Source organism: Octopus sinensis, linkage group LG5 (assembly GCF_006345805.1).
Source record: "Octopus sinensis linkage group LG5, ASM634580v1, whole genome shotgun sequence".
In the NCBI taxonomy this organism is placed as follows: Eukaryota; Metazoa; Mollusca; class Cephalopoda; order Octopoda; family Octopodidae; genus Octopus; species Octopus sinensis.
In genome coordinates, this window is record NC_043001.1 from 35,780,880 (window position 1) to 35,798,379 (window position 17,500).

At 35.6% G+C, this 17,500-nt stretch overlaps 1 protein-coding gene across 2 annotated transcripts in view; it reads right to left on the bottom strand.

Annotated features, from left to right (window-relative positions):
- Positions 1-17,500, bottom strand: part of LOC115212320 (inactive tyrosine-protein kinase 7) — a 262,230-nt gene that overhangs the window by 73,217 nt on the left and 171,513 nt on the right. For both annotated transcript variants that reach the window (XM_029781184.2, XM_029781183.2), the window contains 2 exons: positions 16,118-16,248; positions 10,565-10,694 (listed from right to left, as the gene is read on the bottom strand). In XM_029781184.2, the coding sequence (XP_029637044.1) occupies positions 10,565-10,694; positions 16,118-16,248 (261 nt within the window). The remainder of the gene's footprint in view (positions 1-10,564; positions 10,695-16,117; positions 16,249-17,500) is intronic.

Sequence of the window (17,500 nt, forward strand, 5' to 3'; positions counted from 1 at the left end):
AAAATTCTGTGCTGCATTTTGTCAGTGAATCAGGTCGCGGTCTCAAAGCGACGAAAATACTTTGACAAATTAAATTTAAATGCTGAAGCGAATCTAACGGTTTTTGTGTGTTTTTAAATGGCTTATGAACACATTCCACGTTGCAATTGTTTTTGATTCAGCACACGATCTCAGATCTGGTCACTTGCTATGCAAGTACGTTTCTCTCTCTTTCTCTCCCTCTGTCTCTATATGTGTTTGTGTGTGCATATATTTGTATACTATATATATATATATATATATATAATATAATATATATAATATATATATATCTATATATATTATAATATATATGCATAGATATGTAGAAGTTTGTGTATATCTATAGATGCACGTATGCATACTAAATATATTGCCAAGTTATTCAAACCACTTCAACAAAGCAGCGTTTAAGTCTTCGTAATCAAAATGTAATTCCCTTCAAAGGGTTCAACCAATAATTGTGAGATTACAACTAATTTGATGTTACGATATTCGTCTCTTGGGGATAAAAATAAAGCGGTAAATATAATATGCTATACCATATTAAAGAAAAATGTGCCTCGTATTGCATCGTTGTGGAATGTTTTATATACTTATATATATATATAATTATATATATATATATATATATATATAGATATATATATATAAGGTATACAATTTCCCAATATATTGCGATACGTATAAATGAAATATTAATTAAATTCCTGAAATATAGATACTACCACCTACGCATAACATATCACTTCACGTAGAAAAGCATACCAATAGATGTGAGATTTTAACAGCATAAATATATATATATACATACATATACATATATATACATATATATATATAATATATAAGATAATATAAATATATATATATATATATATATGATAATATAATATATATCTATATATATATATATGATATATATATATATAAATATGATATATATATATATATAAATATGATATATATATAAATATATGAATATATATATAAATAATGATATATATATATATAAATATGATATATATATATATATGATATATATATATAAATATGATATATATAATATATATGATATATATATATAATATGATATATATATATAAATATGATATATATATTAAATATATATAATATATATATATATATAGATATATATAAATATGATATATATATATATATATGATATATATATTATATATATATATATATATATATGATATATATATATATATATGATGTATATATAAATATGATATATATATTATATATATATATATTATATATATATATAATTCAGAGACATATATATATTATATATACACACGCATATATATTTATATGCATACACACAAACAGAAACACACATAGGATGTATAATCCTGTGCATGCAATTTCAAAACTCAAACCATATAACGCACGTAGTCTTACGTAGAGCACGTATGTATCCTCTTTCAGCCTGACTCACAAAATATTGCAAGCTTTATATTAAGATAATCCAATCTGTTATTAGCATATTGTTTTACGTTTAGGAATGCCTCGCACGCTTTACTTTCATGGAGAAAGCGAGATTGATATACAAATACACACGTATATATATATATATATATGTATGCATACATTCAAAGACATATTTACTCGTGCCTAAGTATAAATGCGGGCACATATGGTTTTGTGCGTTTCGTAGTATGCGTATGATCCTACATAATTGATTTATAGGGATGCGTGAGACGAACAAAATCAAAAACAGTCGCAGCGTAGTTAAGAAATGCAGATCCTTCAGGCTTTTTAGAATTAATCTTCACATGTATCGTTAAGCCTATAATGCCAATTTGTTGAAATTTATTTGAGTGAAAATTGCTGAAATCCAATAGATCCCGGTAAATACTGATGTAGGATATAATCCACTAGTACCAAAACGTAGAATGGGATTCGTTTAATAATTGGCTAATAAGAGAGTTTATATGAGAAGCAATTTATCATATCGAAACTGGCATTTAAGTAGCGATAATCTTGTGTCCTCCCCGCCGCACAACGTTTCAAGTATCATTTAAGTTTCAACGATAAGGTATGTAGATGCTTTTTGAATAAGGTAAACGTAAATTTCTCTTTCTTAATTCTACAATACTCAAAGAAAGCGATTTTGATATACAAATACACACTTATATGTGTGTATATATACATATATATATATATATTATATATATATATATATATATATCTTTCTGCGTGTGCGTATACACACGCGTGCTCGCAAGAGGAGAGGGCCAGCTAGATAAGCTAAATAGACGTATATATATATATATATATATATATATAGGTGTTTGCTCCCGACGCTAGAAGGCGGTAGGGGTTCGCCTCCCTGCTGGCATATCACGGATGCACCTGTGCATCATTAACCAGCTAGAGATGTCTTCTCGGGGTTAAAAAATCGCAGTAAAGTCCGTTCGAACGGAGAACCATGTTGAAGTGGCTACGAACATTATTTGTTTATATATATATATATATATATATATATATATATATATATATATATAAATTAAGAGTTAGTAGACCCCTACATCTCACCAAATCAAAATAAAAATTATTTTTATTTGGTGAGATGTAGGGGTCTTCTATCTCTAAATTAAAATATATTTGTTCATTGAGAATAATTTGAAACTCTGTTATGCGGAATTTTTATTCCCTAAAAAATAATATTTATATATATATATATATGCACTCACCACACACACACATATATATATGGCTACATATACGTAACATCTACACATTTCCATAGATACATAGACAATTCTATGTCCCGAGAAATACTTTCTACAAGGAAAGAAAGCAACAAAACATGCTTTATGTATGTTTGTGTATATGATATCTTAGATAGGAACAAAAACAAGACGACAGAAGTAGTCTTTCAAAATGCAGTCCATATGTTTTATGTTGAAGACAATTCTTTCATTCGTAATTCTCTTTAGCATTCAGTTATCTAGATTCCAAAATCGGTATATATTCCAGTGGGTATCAAGAAATATTTTGATGATGAAAAGAAGCCATCTTGTCTCAGAAATTTGCGAAGATATCATCATAGAAGTGTTCATCAAAACCATTTCGTCTAGCTACGATCAAAACCATTTCTTCTAGCAACGAATATATATTCCCAGAGTGCAAACGTCTAATAGTTTATTCAACGCCCTTTCTAGTATTTTCTTTTGTCGTCTACTCTTAAGATGTTAGTCCCACCCCTTTACGTATTTATGTACCGTTTTATGCGGTTTCCTTGCTTAATTGTTTTTATGTAGCTATCTGTCTTCTTTTTGTGATTTAATATATGTTTTTTCTTCTTTCTGTGTTAAGGAAAAAATAATATAGAAGCAATAACACGTTATTTGGTATTATTTAATCCAGGTCATCCCTTATCAGCCGTAGATATTATCAAAGGAGTTCCAGCTATGACCATCCTTTATTTTTTTCAAACGTTGTTTACTTAGAACTGGATTAATGAGGAGATTTGATTTCTTTCTCTCACTCTAGAGAGAAAGAGAGAGCGAGAGAGACAGATGAACCCCTTGTAACATATACATACACACACATGTATATATATATATATATACATATATATATGTATGTGTATGTATATATACACACGCACACACACATCTCAAAAGTAGATACACACCCTTCATCATACTGATTCGTCAGTGCGGACACAATTCATTGGTGCGATGCCCAACCGGGTTACATCTATAGAAACCTGTCTGTGCAAAGCATGTCTGCTAAATACTAAATTAAACATTCAATGCGTTTGCAACTGGTTAGTTCTATGTATGTCATCATAGGATTTTCAGTAGATTGAAAGACAATTGAGGTCACTCTAAAGAGGCGTCTGTACATCATGGAATTATTGTGATAAACGATTGTACAAGACGAATACCACTCTTTGAGTCAGTATGGTTAGTACTTAGTGACAGTCTGAAGCGAGATGATCAGTAATCACGTATTTCGTCTGTCTTTACGTTCTGAGTTCAAATTCCGCCGAGGTCGACTTTGCCTTTAATCTTTTCGAGGTCGATAAATTAAGTACCAGTCATGTACTGAGGTCGATTTAATCGCCTGGCCCCCTTCCCCGAAAATTTTGGGTCTTTTACCTAGAGTAGAAAAGAATATTATATTCGGGGTGGGGTGGGTAGTAGAAGCTGCAATAAATTATAAGTCACACAGGCAATAGAATGGCTTCAACTCCCAAACAAAAAACAAATTTTCAGAAAAAATATTGCAAGCAATAATATAATTTTCTCGTCTTCATTCCATCATTCCCGTTATCATCGCCATTACCCCTCCTCCTTTTCCTTCTTTCTCTTTCTCGTTATGACTATCACCATCGAATAAAGAAAAGAGACTCTCCGAATTAAATCGGTTAATTAAAAATCGACTACTTTCAAATCACACACCCACCTCTCACAGGAAAAGAAAAACTTTCTGAGTAGGTATTCCGAAAAAAGACAGGATTACCATACTCTTTTTACTCTTTTACTTGTTTCAGTCATTTTGACTGCGGCCATGCTGGAGCACCGCCTTTAGTCGAGCAACTCGACCCCGGGACTTATTCTTTGTAAGCCCAGTACTTATTCTATCGGTCTCTTTTGCCGAACCGTTAAGTGACGGGGACTTAAACACACCAGCATCGGTTGTCAAGCAATGCTAGGGGGACAAATACAGACACACAAACATACACACACACATATATATATATACATATATACGACAGGCTTCTTTCAGTTTCCGTCTACCAAATCCACTCAGAAGGCATTGGTCGGCCCGAGGCTATAGCAGAAGACACTTACTTGCCCAAGATGCCACGCAGTGGGACTGAACCCGGAACCATGTGGTTGGTTAGCAAGCTACTTACCACACAGCCTCACTCGGAATATTTTTAATCTTAATGTCTTATCGATCAGAGTTGTCTTGGTGATAAACTACAACATTCCCGAAGACCACCACGCCATCACCGTCACCATTGCATCCTCGTAGTCCAGCCCACCACTGTTGGTGCTTGAATAGTTTAAATAGTAAATGATAAAAGGCATTAGTATAATTCCCCCATGTTTATTTATTTTAGGGGGTGGGGTATAAAATAAGGGTATATTCTGATGCTCTTACTATTTCCTTAACATTTCCTCATGTTATTGTTCATACCATGTGACCCATCTGTGGGTCTCTTGCTTTATGCCAATTCTTTATCTACTTGGAAAACTGTCTGCGATGCTCCTTACCAATAGTTTGATTTATCTAAGAACAAGTAAGCAGTCACAGACTAAGTGCAGCTCTCCTTAATTTTCTCGTTACAACGAGTTCAGTATATTTTTCTTTCGTGGTGGGCTTCAGTAGCCTTTGATGTTACAAGACACTGGATCCAAATTTTTCTTTCTTCCTTTTGCTTTACTTTTTGTTATTTCCTTTGTAATTGTTCGCCAGGTTCTTTGAGTTGCTGACGCTCTTACACACTACGCAGGGATTAAGTTTTGCAATGCTTACACCAAACAATACCATCTAACACTTTGAAGTCTCTCTCTCTACGATCTACAAACCTGTGTGTAAGTATGTACGTGAGTCTGTATGTGGATGATTCTGTGTATACGTGAGCGAATGGACGTATGTACGGTACCTTTCTGTTTTAATCATTTGAATACTTCCTACAAAGAAGAGATTGCTATGTAGCGAAGAAATTATGGTCGTCGCTTAAAATTTGCATAACAATGGCCGAGATTTACATGCGCTGAATTCTGCAAAAAAAGTTTGCACATTTTACTGTACTTGCAGATGGGATTTGCAAAGTGCATATTAATTAGTTGGTCACTTTCTTTGCCTTGAAATCCCATTTTTTATAATTTGTTTTTACTCAGATATTTAGTAGCATTACGAGGTGTGCCAATAGTTATGAGTATAAATGTAAATGTTCACACACATTCGATATGCGAGTTAAAAACTGTTACTGAAACGAAATTTTGGATCGTTCTATCAAAGAGAATTCCAAAAACCTGGATTAATGTCAATATATATAATTTCCAATTAAATTAACTGTAGAATCAACTATATATTCAACTACACTGAAGGCGGCGAGCTGGCAGAAACGTTAGAACGTCGGGCGAAATGAGTAGCGGTATTTCGTCTGCCGTTACGTTCTGAGTTCAAATTCCACCGAGGTCGACTTTGCCTTTCATCCTTTCAGGGTTGATAAATTAAGTACCAGTTACGCACTGGGATCGATGTAATCGACTTAATCCCTTTGTCTGTCCTTGTTTGTCCTCTCTATGTTTAGCCCCTTGTGGGCAATGAAGAAATATATATATTTAAGTGGACTGAAGGCGGTGTGCTGGCAGAATTGTTAGCACGCCGGGCGAAATGCTTAGGTATTTCGACAGCCGCTACGTTCTGAGTTCAAATTCCACCGAGGTCAGCTTTGACTTTCATCCTTTCATAGTCGATAAATTAAGTACCAGTGAAACACTGGGGTCGATGTCATCGACTAGTACTCTCCCCACAAATTTCAGGCCTTGTGCCTTTAGCAGAAAGGATATTTATGTGCACTGGAAAGGATAAATAATAATAATATCATGTCGAATCATTTTCTTCTTTCTTCTTCATTTCTTATGAAAGTAAGCCAGCTTAAGTACTGGCTCGACCACTTAGAAATAACAATCGAACTCCTTTAAATGGCTCCTTAGATATATGGAGGATATATTGGCCAAAATCGTAGATATACTATGTCTGAAAAAATATGTGGTGGTCATGCCTGGAGTGTCTTTATAATAAGTCTATTCATATAAGACTGAAATATATTTAACAAAGTCAATAAATTAAATTAAACCCAAGAACTAATAATATTCACACAGCTGTAATATATTCCTTAAATTATTGCTGTCAGACAATTATTATTATATTATATAATTTTCTTATGCTAACACATTTCTCATTAAAAGTTTTCAATGCGAAGATAAAGAATTCAGAAATATATTTTGAATTTGTTTGGGGGTAAAATGATTTGCTTTAAAAAGAAAAGACAATGAAAACATAATGTCTGAACTCTGATTTAATATGGAGGTCTTGGACTGATGCCAAATTACCACCAGCAGCGACAGAAGTTATAATCTATCTCCACACGAATGCCATATGGATAGCAAACATTGACAGAAGGTTATATATTGCAATACAGTAAGAAATAAGCTAAGATCGAACGTTATGAATAGCTTCAAGACATCACACATATTTCACTCATTATCACCTAAACTATCTCACCCGATCTCTCTTATATAATATCATTCTTTATTTTATACTCTCTTAATATTCGATTTCCCCTTCTCTTTGATTTAGTCTATCATTCTTAAACTCAATCAAATTTCTTTCTATATAATGGCTATTTCAAGCGGTCTTACTAAAACTTTGTCTTCCCGTATATGTAATTTTCCCAAACATAAACCACATGTATCAAAACAGAATTTAAGTTAAGTTTTTGGCTCAAAAAGCAAAAGCAAGGCCATTTAGGGGGACATGGAATTATGTACAGGGAGGGTGTTCATGCAAAGAGTTCAGGCCATTTCTGGTCAAGAGAAACTTTGAACCGAGCGGTTGTCGGCATCTTCACTATCTCGTCCGGCAGCTTCTGAATAAAGACCTGATTATGGCTAATTAAGATTAGAATCACTACCTCTATAAGTTTTCGTTCTGTGTTATCGTAGACATAGACAACACCACAGTTATTGTTTCAAACGACTATCATTTTCCATGTCTTTACAAAAGATTGTGACTTACAAACAGCTTCTCGTGTACTTCCAATGTTCCTGTTTTTTCATAACCAGTACATATCCAAGTGTATAGTGTGCTTTAGGATAAGAATCATAAACTGAATTAACACTGTGGAAAAAATTTATATTATCTTGTTTCTACAACACTGGCTTTTGAAAATGTCTTGTATTCTGGCAGTAAATATCTGTATATTAATCATATAACCGAAAAATGCATAATGAATGATAAATCGCTACTTTTAAGGGGAATCTCTTCAGTTACATGCGAAATATATTTTCTTAACCAATTGTTAGTGTGTTGATATTTGAGATTATCTTTAGATAAAAATAATACAGGATCTCTATGCACTATTCAGTAGAAATATTTTTGAGCTTCCAGCATTATGCTAATAAGGTAAGTGAATGGTTTCTCTCTTATTTTCCCCAAAAGTACAATCCTTTAAAAAGTAGTCAGATAACTCTTTTACTCGTTTCAGTCATTTGACTGCAGCCATGCTGGCGCACCGCCTTTAGTCGAGCAAATCGACCCCAGGACTTACTCTTCGTAAGCCTAGTACTTATTCTGTCGGTCTCTTTGCCGAACTGTTAAGTTACGGGGACGTAAACATACTAGCATCGGTTGTCAAGCGATGTTGGTGGGAGGGGGAAAAACACAGACACACAAACACACACACACATATATATATACATATATACGTATATACGACGAGCTTCTTTGAGTTTCCGCCTACCAAATCCACTCACAAGGCCTTGGTCGGCCCGAAGCTATAATAGAAGACTCTTAGTCAAGGTGCCACGGAGTGGGATTGAATCCGGAGAATTTCACAATGATTTTATGTTTGGTTCTTAATTTTAACATTGTATGCATGTATGTATGTATGTATGTGTGTGTGTGTGTGTGTGTGTGTGTGTGTGTGTGTGCGTGTGCGTGAAGTGTGCGTGCGTACGTATGTATGTATATTTAATCCAAAAATGAACAAAGAGAAAACACAATAACGTGAGGACGTGGAACAAGTGTAGTCTTATTGGACGCTCAGGAAAGGAAAGAAAGAAGGAGGATTTAACGTTTCGAGCGGAGCTCTTCGTCAGAAATCTAGAAAAAAAGAAAAAGTCCAAGGAAGGGAAGACGGAGAAAGAAAATCGCCAACGATACACATGCGGTCACATATTGAAAAATGTATGTATGTATGTATGCATGTATGTATATGCACAGATAATGATAAAAACAACGAACACAAACAAAGAAGGCAAAAGAATTTTGGATTCTAAATATAAACTTTCATGAAACGAAAATTTTGTTTCGTTAAATTTGTTCAAGAAATACACGACGTACTATATCTTAGTAAATTACGTCAGTGGCTAAGCGTTATATAGAGACAGAATAAAATTCAAATGAACTAAATCCAGTATCACTTATGTGCTAATATCACGTGTAATTGATTCAATGAATCGTAGCTTTATCTTCGAGAAAAAGTGTTGTGCCAATGAAAATTTAATTTTACTTTATTTTTATTCTTATTATTGTAACGCGGCCACATCCCCGAAAACCGTTTATGCTACAGTGCTGGCAATAACATCCGTTATTTCTACCAGGCCCATTTAAATGTAATTAAGCCTTGTGGCGGTAAGACAGAGACTGTTTTTGCCAGCTATATGATGAAAACCTTACAGAGGAGAAGCAAGCATAAACCACATCGAGTAATCAGCTAAAGTAAAAGAAATCAGTTTTAAATTAAGACGTAATGTAATTATGTATAATTGGTTTCATTCACTGGACTGCTGCCATGTTGAGGTACAAACCTTCAAGGGTTTTCTGAAGACTACATCCACCCCAGCACTTAGTTTGATATCTAATTGCAAAAGGATGAAATCTAGAATCACATAGGCTCCTTATTAAACTGGGGGAAACTGAGACGGTACTTAATACGGTGCGGTATTTTCTTTCGGCATAACGGTTCATTAATGACCTCGAAAATCAACACACACACTCTTACATATATACACATCATATTTTTTTATCTTTTGTCTGTTTCAGTCATTAAACTGCGGCCATGCTGGGGCACCGTCTTCAAGTTTTAGTCGTATTAACCGACTCTTGTACATTTTTTTTTAAAACCTGGTAAATTATTCTATCGGTTTTTTTTTACCGAACCGCAAGGATATGGGGGCGTAAATGCACCGACACCGGTCAAGCGGTGGTAGAGAACGACCACCTGGACAAAGACACACACGCAAACATATACGCACGCACACACACGCACACACACACATACACACGCATTTACACACATATATACGACGCGTTTCTTTCAGATCCTGTCGATCAAATCCACACGCAAAGCTTTACTCGGCCCGTGGCTACAGCAGAAGACACTTGACCAGTGTGTCACGCAGTGAGACTGAACCCTGAACCACATGGTTGGGAAGCAAACATCTTATTTCACAGCTTTACTTAAGCCTATGCACAGATCTCTCTCTCTCTCTCTCATTCTTGTACGCGTATATATATATATATATATACATACATGCATACATATATACATACATACATACATACATACATACATACACACACACACATCTATATCCACCTCGCTTCCGCACCGTGTCTGTTTACTAAATTTCAAACAGCACTAGCCAACTCGAGACTATATGATTAAGTCTGAGCTCGTATAATGGTAATATTATTATTTTAAATAAATAAACACAGTAAGCGTAAAAGGAACGATCGTTTAGGAAAATGTATTTACCTGTAAGATGGTTTCGGTTTTCCAGTAGCTGGGAAAACTTTCACCTCGAATTTAGAATGAACTGGGATAACCATTGGAAAATCTGTTATGAGGCGTGGCTCAAAAAGGTCTGGTGTAAAATCTCCAAGATCTGTAAATGAAGAATTTTAATTGATTATTCCATTCGTTTTACGTTGGAATGAAAATTTAAAAAAACATCGAACATTGTTTTTTTTTGTTTTTTGCTTTTTTCCCAAATGTCTTACTCAGAGAACGAAGTAAATCCCTCCTAACCCTTTATTTCAGAGTCGATGGGATTTATAAAATGATGAGAGAAAAGTGTATTCTGTATAGTAACCTGGCCCAACGCATTCAACAGAAGCGAGCTTGCTGCTGAAACTCCGCGAGGGTCTTTCGATTCTGTCGCCCTAATTAAATTCCTTACACCCATGCATACAAACACACTGACACGCACATATACACTCACGCACATATATTCACACGCGCGCGCACACACACTCACACACATTCCAGCGCGCACGCACACACACAGGTACAAACAAACACAGTGTGTGAGAGATATACATAGAGAGAAATTGCGAGAGAGAGTGTCTCGACCAAATCAAAATCAAAGTTTACATGGTAGGTAATACTATCAGACCCCGTGAGTATCAACATCCAATTTGTTTTTGTCATTTGGATTAAAACAATGCAACATTGGCACTGGTTCAGTATTACGTGTCAAAATTCAAAGGATAAAAGTGAAAGAATAAGATCTATATTGTAATGTGATATAGTTTCACATTATACTTTTACTTTAAATTCTAATCACGACGACCACGACGACGTCACATTTTGCATATGACTGTGCATCTGTGAATGTGTGTATGTGAGTGTATGAGTGTGCATATGTCTCACAGTGTGTGTGTCTTTCTGCGTTGGGTATGTTGTTAAACATATTATATGTATGTGAGGATTGGTCAGTGTCAATACGAAATTTTATTTTTATTTCGATTATTTTCATTTCACTTAAAACAGTATAACATTCCATATATATAATCTTTCTGTTGTCAGTAGGACATTTTATACCACAATGACAACACCGCATTTTATATATGACTGTGTGTATGTAAATGTATGAGTGTGCATGTCTTACAGTGTGTGTCTTTCTGCGCTAGGTACGTTATTAAACATACACACATTTGTACTCAAACGCTACGTTATTAAGCACGTACACTCACATCTACACATACATACTCATATGCGATGACTGGCATTCGTACATGCTTGTGTGTCTATCTTACTATATGTATATGAGGACTGGCCAATGTCAATACGAAATTTTATCTTCATTTCGATTAAAACAATATAACATTTCATAGAGATAATCTTTCAATTGTCAACAGGACATTTTATACCACAACGACAACGACATCACGTTTTGCATATGACTGTACCTGTTTGTTATTGTATGTGTGTAAGCGTAGGAGAGTGCATATGCCTCATAGAGTATATGTTTTCCGCGTTAGGTACGTTATCAAACGTACACATGTATATATATATATATATATATATATATATATATATATACCCACTATACACATTTTTTCCTCTCCTTTTTCTCTCCTTGTTTTTTCTGTACCCCTTTCTGTAGAAGAGTGTAGGCTCGAAACGTAAAATACTTTTTCTATTCCTGAGCGTCATACTAATACATCTGTTTGTTTTGTACACCACCTGTCTTCGTCTTTTATTTTTTTCATAAAAATTTCCCTATATATATATATGTATGTATGTATGTATATATACCAACAAACCCGAAGACTGCACTAACACACCAGTTTCCTGCATGGACTTCAGTATCAAATCATATTCTTCAGTTACTCCTACCAACCATACCGTAACCCATTATGCCTTATTTTGCAAGTAATTCATTACTACATGTTCTCATGTGACTGCATATGCTCACTTTATATTTCTTATTATATAGCCACACCAGCAACCTAATGTCAACCCTTCGCGTTCTGCAATATTTCAAATGTTCACTTTCCCATTGTCGTCTCCCATTGCAGCCCGTTTCCATTACATGTACAATATCTATAATACATCTCCATTCATTTGATTGTCAACCACATAATGGGTCGTGTTAGACGCAGCGCTGATCGCCTCAAAGGCGAGTATATCCACTACAGCTTTTCGGCGGGTTCAAAAGTTATATACCACCCCATTCCCAATTTTCCATGACATGTTAGGGCCTGGAATCCTCTAAACGGACGTATTGCATGTCGCTTGGTCGAATCAGACAATCATTTATTCCACAAATGTTTTGTCGTCAATGCTGCACTTCCCCGTTTCACCTGATATATACGACGGCACTCCGTCGGTTACGACGACGAGTGTTCTAGTTGATCCGACGAACGGAACAGCCTGCTCGTGAAATTAACGTGTAAGTGGCTGAGCACTCCACAGACAGGTGTACCCTTAACGTAGTTCTCGGGGAGATTCAGTGTGACACAGTGTGACAAGACTGGGCCTTTGAATTACAGGTAGAAGAAATTACAGGTAGAAGAAAAACAGGAAGAAAGAGTAAGAGAAAGTTGCGGTGAAAGAGTACAGCAGGGTTCACGACCAGCCTCTGCCGGAGAATCGTGGAGCTTTAGGTATTTTCGCTCAATAAACTCTCACAACGCCCGTTCTGGGAATCGAAACCGTGATCTTACAACATCGAGCCCGCTGCCCTAACCACATATATACACAAACTATACCATTTAAATCCCGAGCAACGCCGGGTATCTCTGCCAGTATATATATGTGTGTGTGTGTGTGTGTGTGTGTGTGTGTGGTGTGTGTGTGTGTGTGTGCGTGCGTAACTACACTCACACAGACACACACACACGCAGACATACACATACATATATAAATATACATATATATATATATATACGCTCACAGACGTTTACAAAGAGTAGGTTTTGATATTTTTGATTAGTGGCCTACTGCCAAAATTATGAGTTAATATTTTTGAATAATGAACGACAGACTGTATAAAAGTATTCCCACCTCCTTTTCTCTCATTCTCTCTCTTTCTCTCTGCACACACACACTCACACACACTAGCATATACCTGCTTGCAGACAAACATATCGATAGATTAGTGATAACTTACTGCACTCTAATCAATAAGTTCCATTTCGTCTAAGCAAGGAATCTAGGGAATATTGTAAATGTTCAAATTTAGTAAACAGAATTATCTACCAGCTGAAACACTGCAGCTTCAAAATTTTTTCACTCACCTCTTTTATAAAGCACTAGCAGTATCGCCCGGCGTTGCTCAGGTTTGTAAGGGAAATAACTATAAAGCATTTTTAGAGAGTTATAGCCAAAAAATAGCAAAAAAATGGAAAAAAAATGATGGTAAATTTTTTTTGAGAGTTAAAAAAGGTTGAGTTGCGTCCCCTAGACAGTCTGTGGTTTGTGTTTCTAATTCTCGACCCCATGTGGAATTTATCGATTTTTTTCAAAACTGGGGGAACTTTTCAAAATTTTCGCTGCGTTAGTTTTGAATTATGACATTGGGCTATGTGTGTGTCAAGTTTCATCAGAATCGGTTGAAAGCCGTGGTCAGGGTGAGGGTACAAGAAAACAGACACACAGAAACACGCACAGACAAACTGCCGTTTATATATAGAGAGATAATAAATATATATTGCTCCATCGCTTTTAACTCAATTAAAATCGATCCCTTACCTACACATAGACGTGTGCGTGTGCATGTGGATTTAATGCGTGGATTAAAATAGAGCGTTTGCAACATAAAACCACCACAGCTAACATTATTTATTGAATTTTCTTCGAGCCTGTGAGGCGATTTCATTATCCATACATGATATTCTTTTACTCTTTTACTTGTTTCAGTCATTTGACTGCGGCCATGCTGGAGCATCGCCTTTAATCGAGAAAACTCGACCCCGGGACTTATCCTTTTGAAAGCCCAGTACTTATTCTATCGGTCTCTTTTGCCGAACCGCTAAGTAACGGGGACATAAACACACGAGCATCGGTTGTCAAGCAATGGCAGGGGGACAAACACACACACACAAACACGCATATATATATATATATATATATATATATATATATATATATACGACGGGCTTCTTTCAGTTTCCGTCTACCAAATCCACTCACAAGGCCTTAGTCGGCCCGAGGCTATAGTAGAAGACACTTGCCCAAGGTGCCGCGCAGTGGGACTCAACTCGGAACCATGTGGTTGGTAAACAAGCTACTTACCACACAGCCACACATACGCCTATGTTCTCTTTTTTTCTACATACTGAGTAAAATAGTATCACGGGCCATAGATTACCCCAAAACCAATGACTGTGTCGTTTCGTTTATGAGGGCGAGACTAACCAGTCTGTATGAGAAAATTCCAACGAAATAAATACTATAAGGTATTTTTCGGCATTTTCCCTGAGCGTGTTATCTTTTCTACTGCTTGTTTCAGTCATTTCCCTACGACCATGCTGGAGCACCGCATTGAAGCGTTTTAGTCGAATAAATTGACCCGAGTACATATTTTATTTTAAACTTAGTACTTATTCTATCGGTGACTTTTGCCAAATTGCTAAGTAACAGAGAGTTACACACATCAACACTGGTTGTCAAGTGGTGATGAGGGACAAACGCAGACATAAACACACACACACACACACGTACACACACACACGTACACACACACACACACACACACACCATATATATGTACGACGGATTTATTTTAGTTTCCGTCTAGTAAATCCCCTCACAAGGATGGCTTTAATCGGTCCGATGCTATAGTAGAAGAAACATTCCCAAGGTGCCACGCAGTGGAACTGAACTTGGAATTACGTGGTTGAGAAGCAAGCTTTTTTACCACACAGCCACACCGGTACCGTTAGTCTATTATTTTCGTCAATGATTACGTATTTCGTCATTGAACATCTTCGCAACACTCTTACAGATACGCACACCATTGCGTTGAGCTCAAATATCAGCTTCAGCATGATTTCTTTTATCTGGATGCCCTTCTTTATGCCGAACACATTACAGAGCGCATTGGGTGTGATTTTCAGGATAGTAAGATTACCAAGTGATTTCCAATACAATTGAATGCCAGTTTATTTGAAAGAGAGGGAAGTTGGATTTAATCCAGGTATTGAGATGGTAATGTATAACCGAGGAATTAGCTGAATCATCTTGTTATAGGAGACACATGGCTACTTGAGGTGCTAGAGCGAACTTTCAAGGTACAAGAAGGTTAAGTATAAGAGAGAATAAGGAGACGGTGGGATATTTCATAAGATTAAAAGAGGAGAGTAAGATAGGCTTCAGCACTGTCTCCGTAAAGTCATTTGATAAAGGTGACTAAGGTAGAAAGATGTGCAAAGCGCTACGCAGTGGGATCAAAATCGAAATACCCAAAATCGAAATACCCAGACGATAAAGTCCCTAACGCATCGTTAAGACTAATCTTATAATACAAAGAAGAGACATGATTGGATTATAAATCCACGTCAAAATATAGTATTTACTTACATGCCATCTCTAGTTCTGCTGTAAAGACTTGTTTGGGATGATGAGCGCTGATTCCTTCACAACGGTAAATTCCTTTGTCTTCGGCTTGGACACTCGGGAAAAAGAGAGAACCATTACTAAAAACATAGTACCTAAAAAAAGAAGAGAGAGAAAAAAATACGTGTATTAGGATCGATGTTTTCAGTACAGAGTTCAATCATGTACTTATAAGTATAAAATCTCTAAAACACTGAATTGTCAGGAGCATTAAACCACTGCTGAAACTTCAAACCAATAGTCACTAAAATCAGTACACACACACATATGTATACCAATGTGCTTGTGTGTGCGTGTGTGTCTCTGTGTACCTGTGCTTCTGTGCACTCGTCTTGTCATCATATGATGACTGTAAACGAGTATTGGACGCACCGATGATTTTGTTCGTTTCAAGTGATTTTTGCTGATAATAATAATAATAATAATAATAATAATAATAATAATAATAATAATAATAATAATAAATGATTGGCCACGAGAAAATAATTCCTTTGATTTGAAAATTGCGAGGCTTGTTAAGAGGAAGCAGAAAATCTCAAAAAATACTCTCTGTCCCATTCAAGAATAGGTAAGTAGAAGTTAAACAATGATGACGATGAATATATATAGATAGAGAGAGGGGGAGATAGATATATATGTATATATATATGTGTGTGTGTGTGTGTGTGTATTTCGCTGTTGGATTTGATTTGCCAGATTCTTTATGTGAGTCCGTGTGTTGAAACATTTTGTATTGTGTCTGGAGAGAGTCATTTTCTTTTTGTGCCTTATAATGTAACACACTCACCGGTAAAATTTCCACTTATTTCCTATTTTTATTTTCCTAAAATTTTCGTTGCGGCTTGCAACCATTTCATTAGTCTTCACTATTTATGTATATACATGTATATACATATATATATATACGTATATAATATACACGCCAAATACATAAGTACGTGTGCGTGCTTTTCAGCGTGTGTGTCAACGGAAAAAATACAGGCTCAGCTCAAAAGAGAATCATTCATCACAAAAAGATACATTTTTAAAGTTATTTATGGAAAAATAATTCACTCGATACATTTCGGTCACCGCTTGTTAACAGAAACGACATTTCAGCTCTTAATCTTTCTCCAAGATCCCTTTGATCAGTTGCAGCTTCAAATGTTAACATCATCAGAAACATTTTTCTCATAGAGTCCGTTGTCTTGATACCCTTGACTAACATATACTCGTGTTAACTGTTGTGTTGCCACATATTTTCATGTATTTGAAGAACTTGATTATTGTTGCCATTCTCTGTTCGTTTTATTTTCTGTTTGTCAAGTACCTATAGAGTGTCTCTATGTAATATAATCATAAGATGGT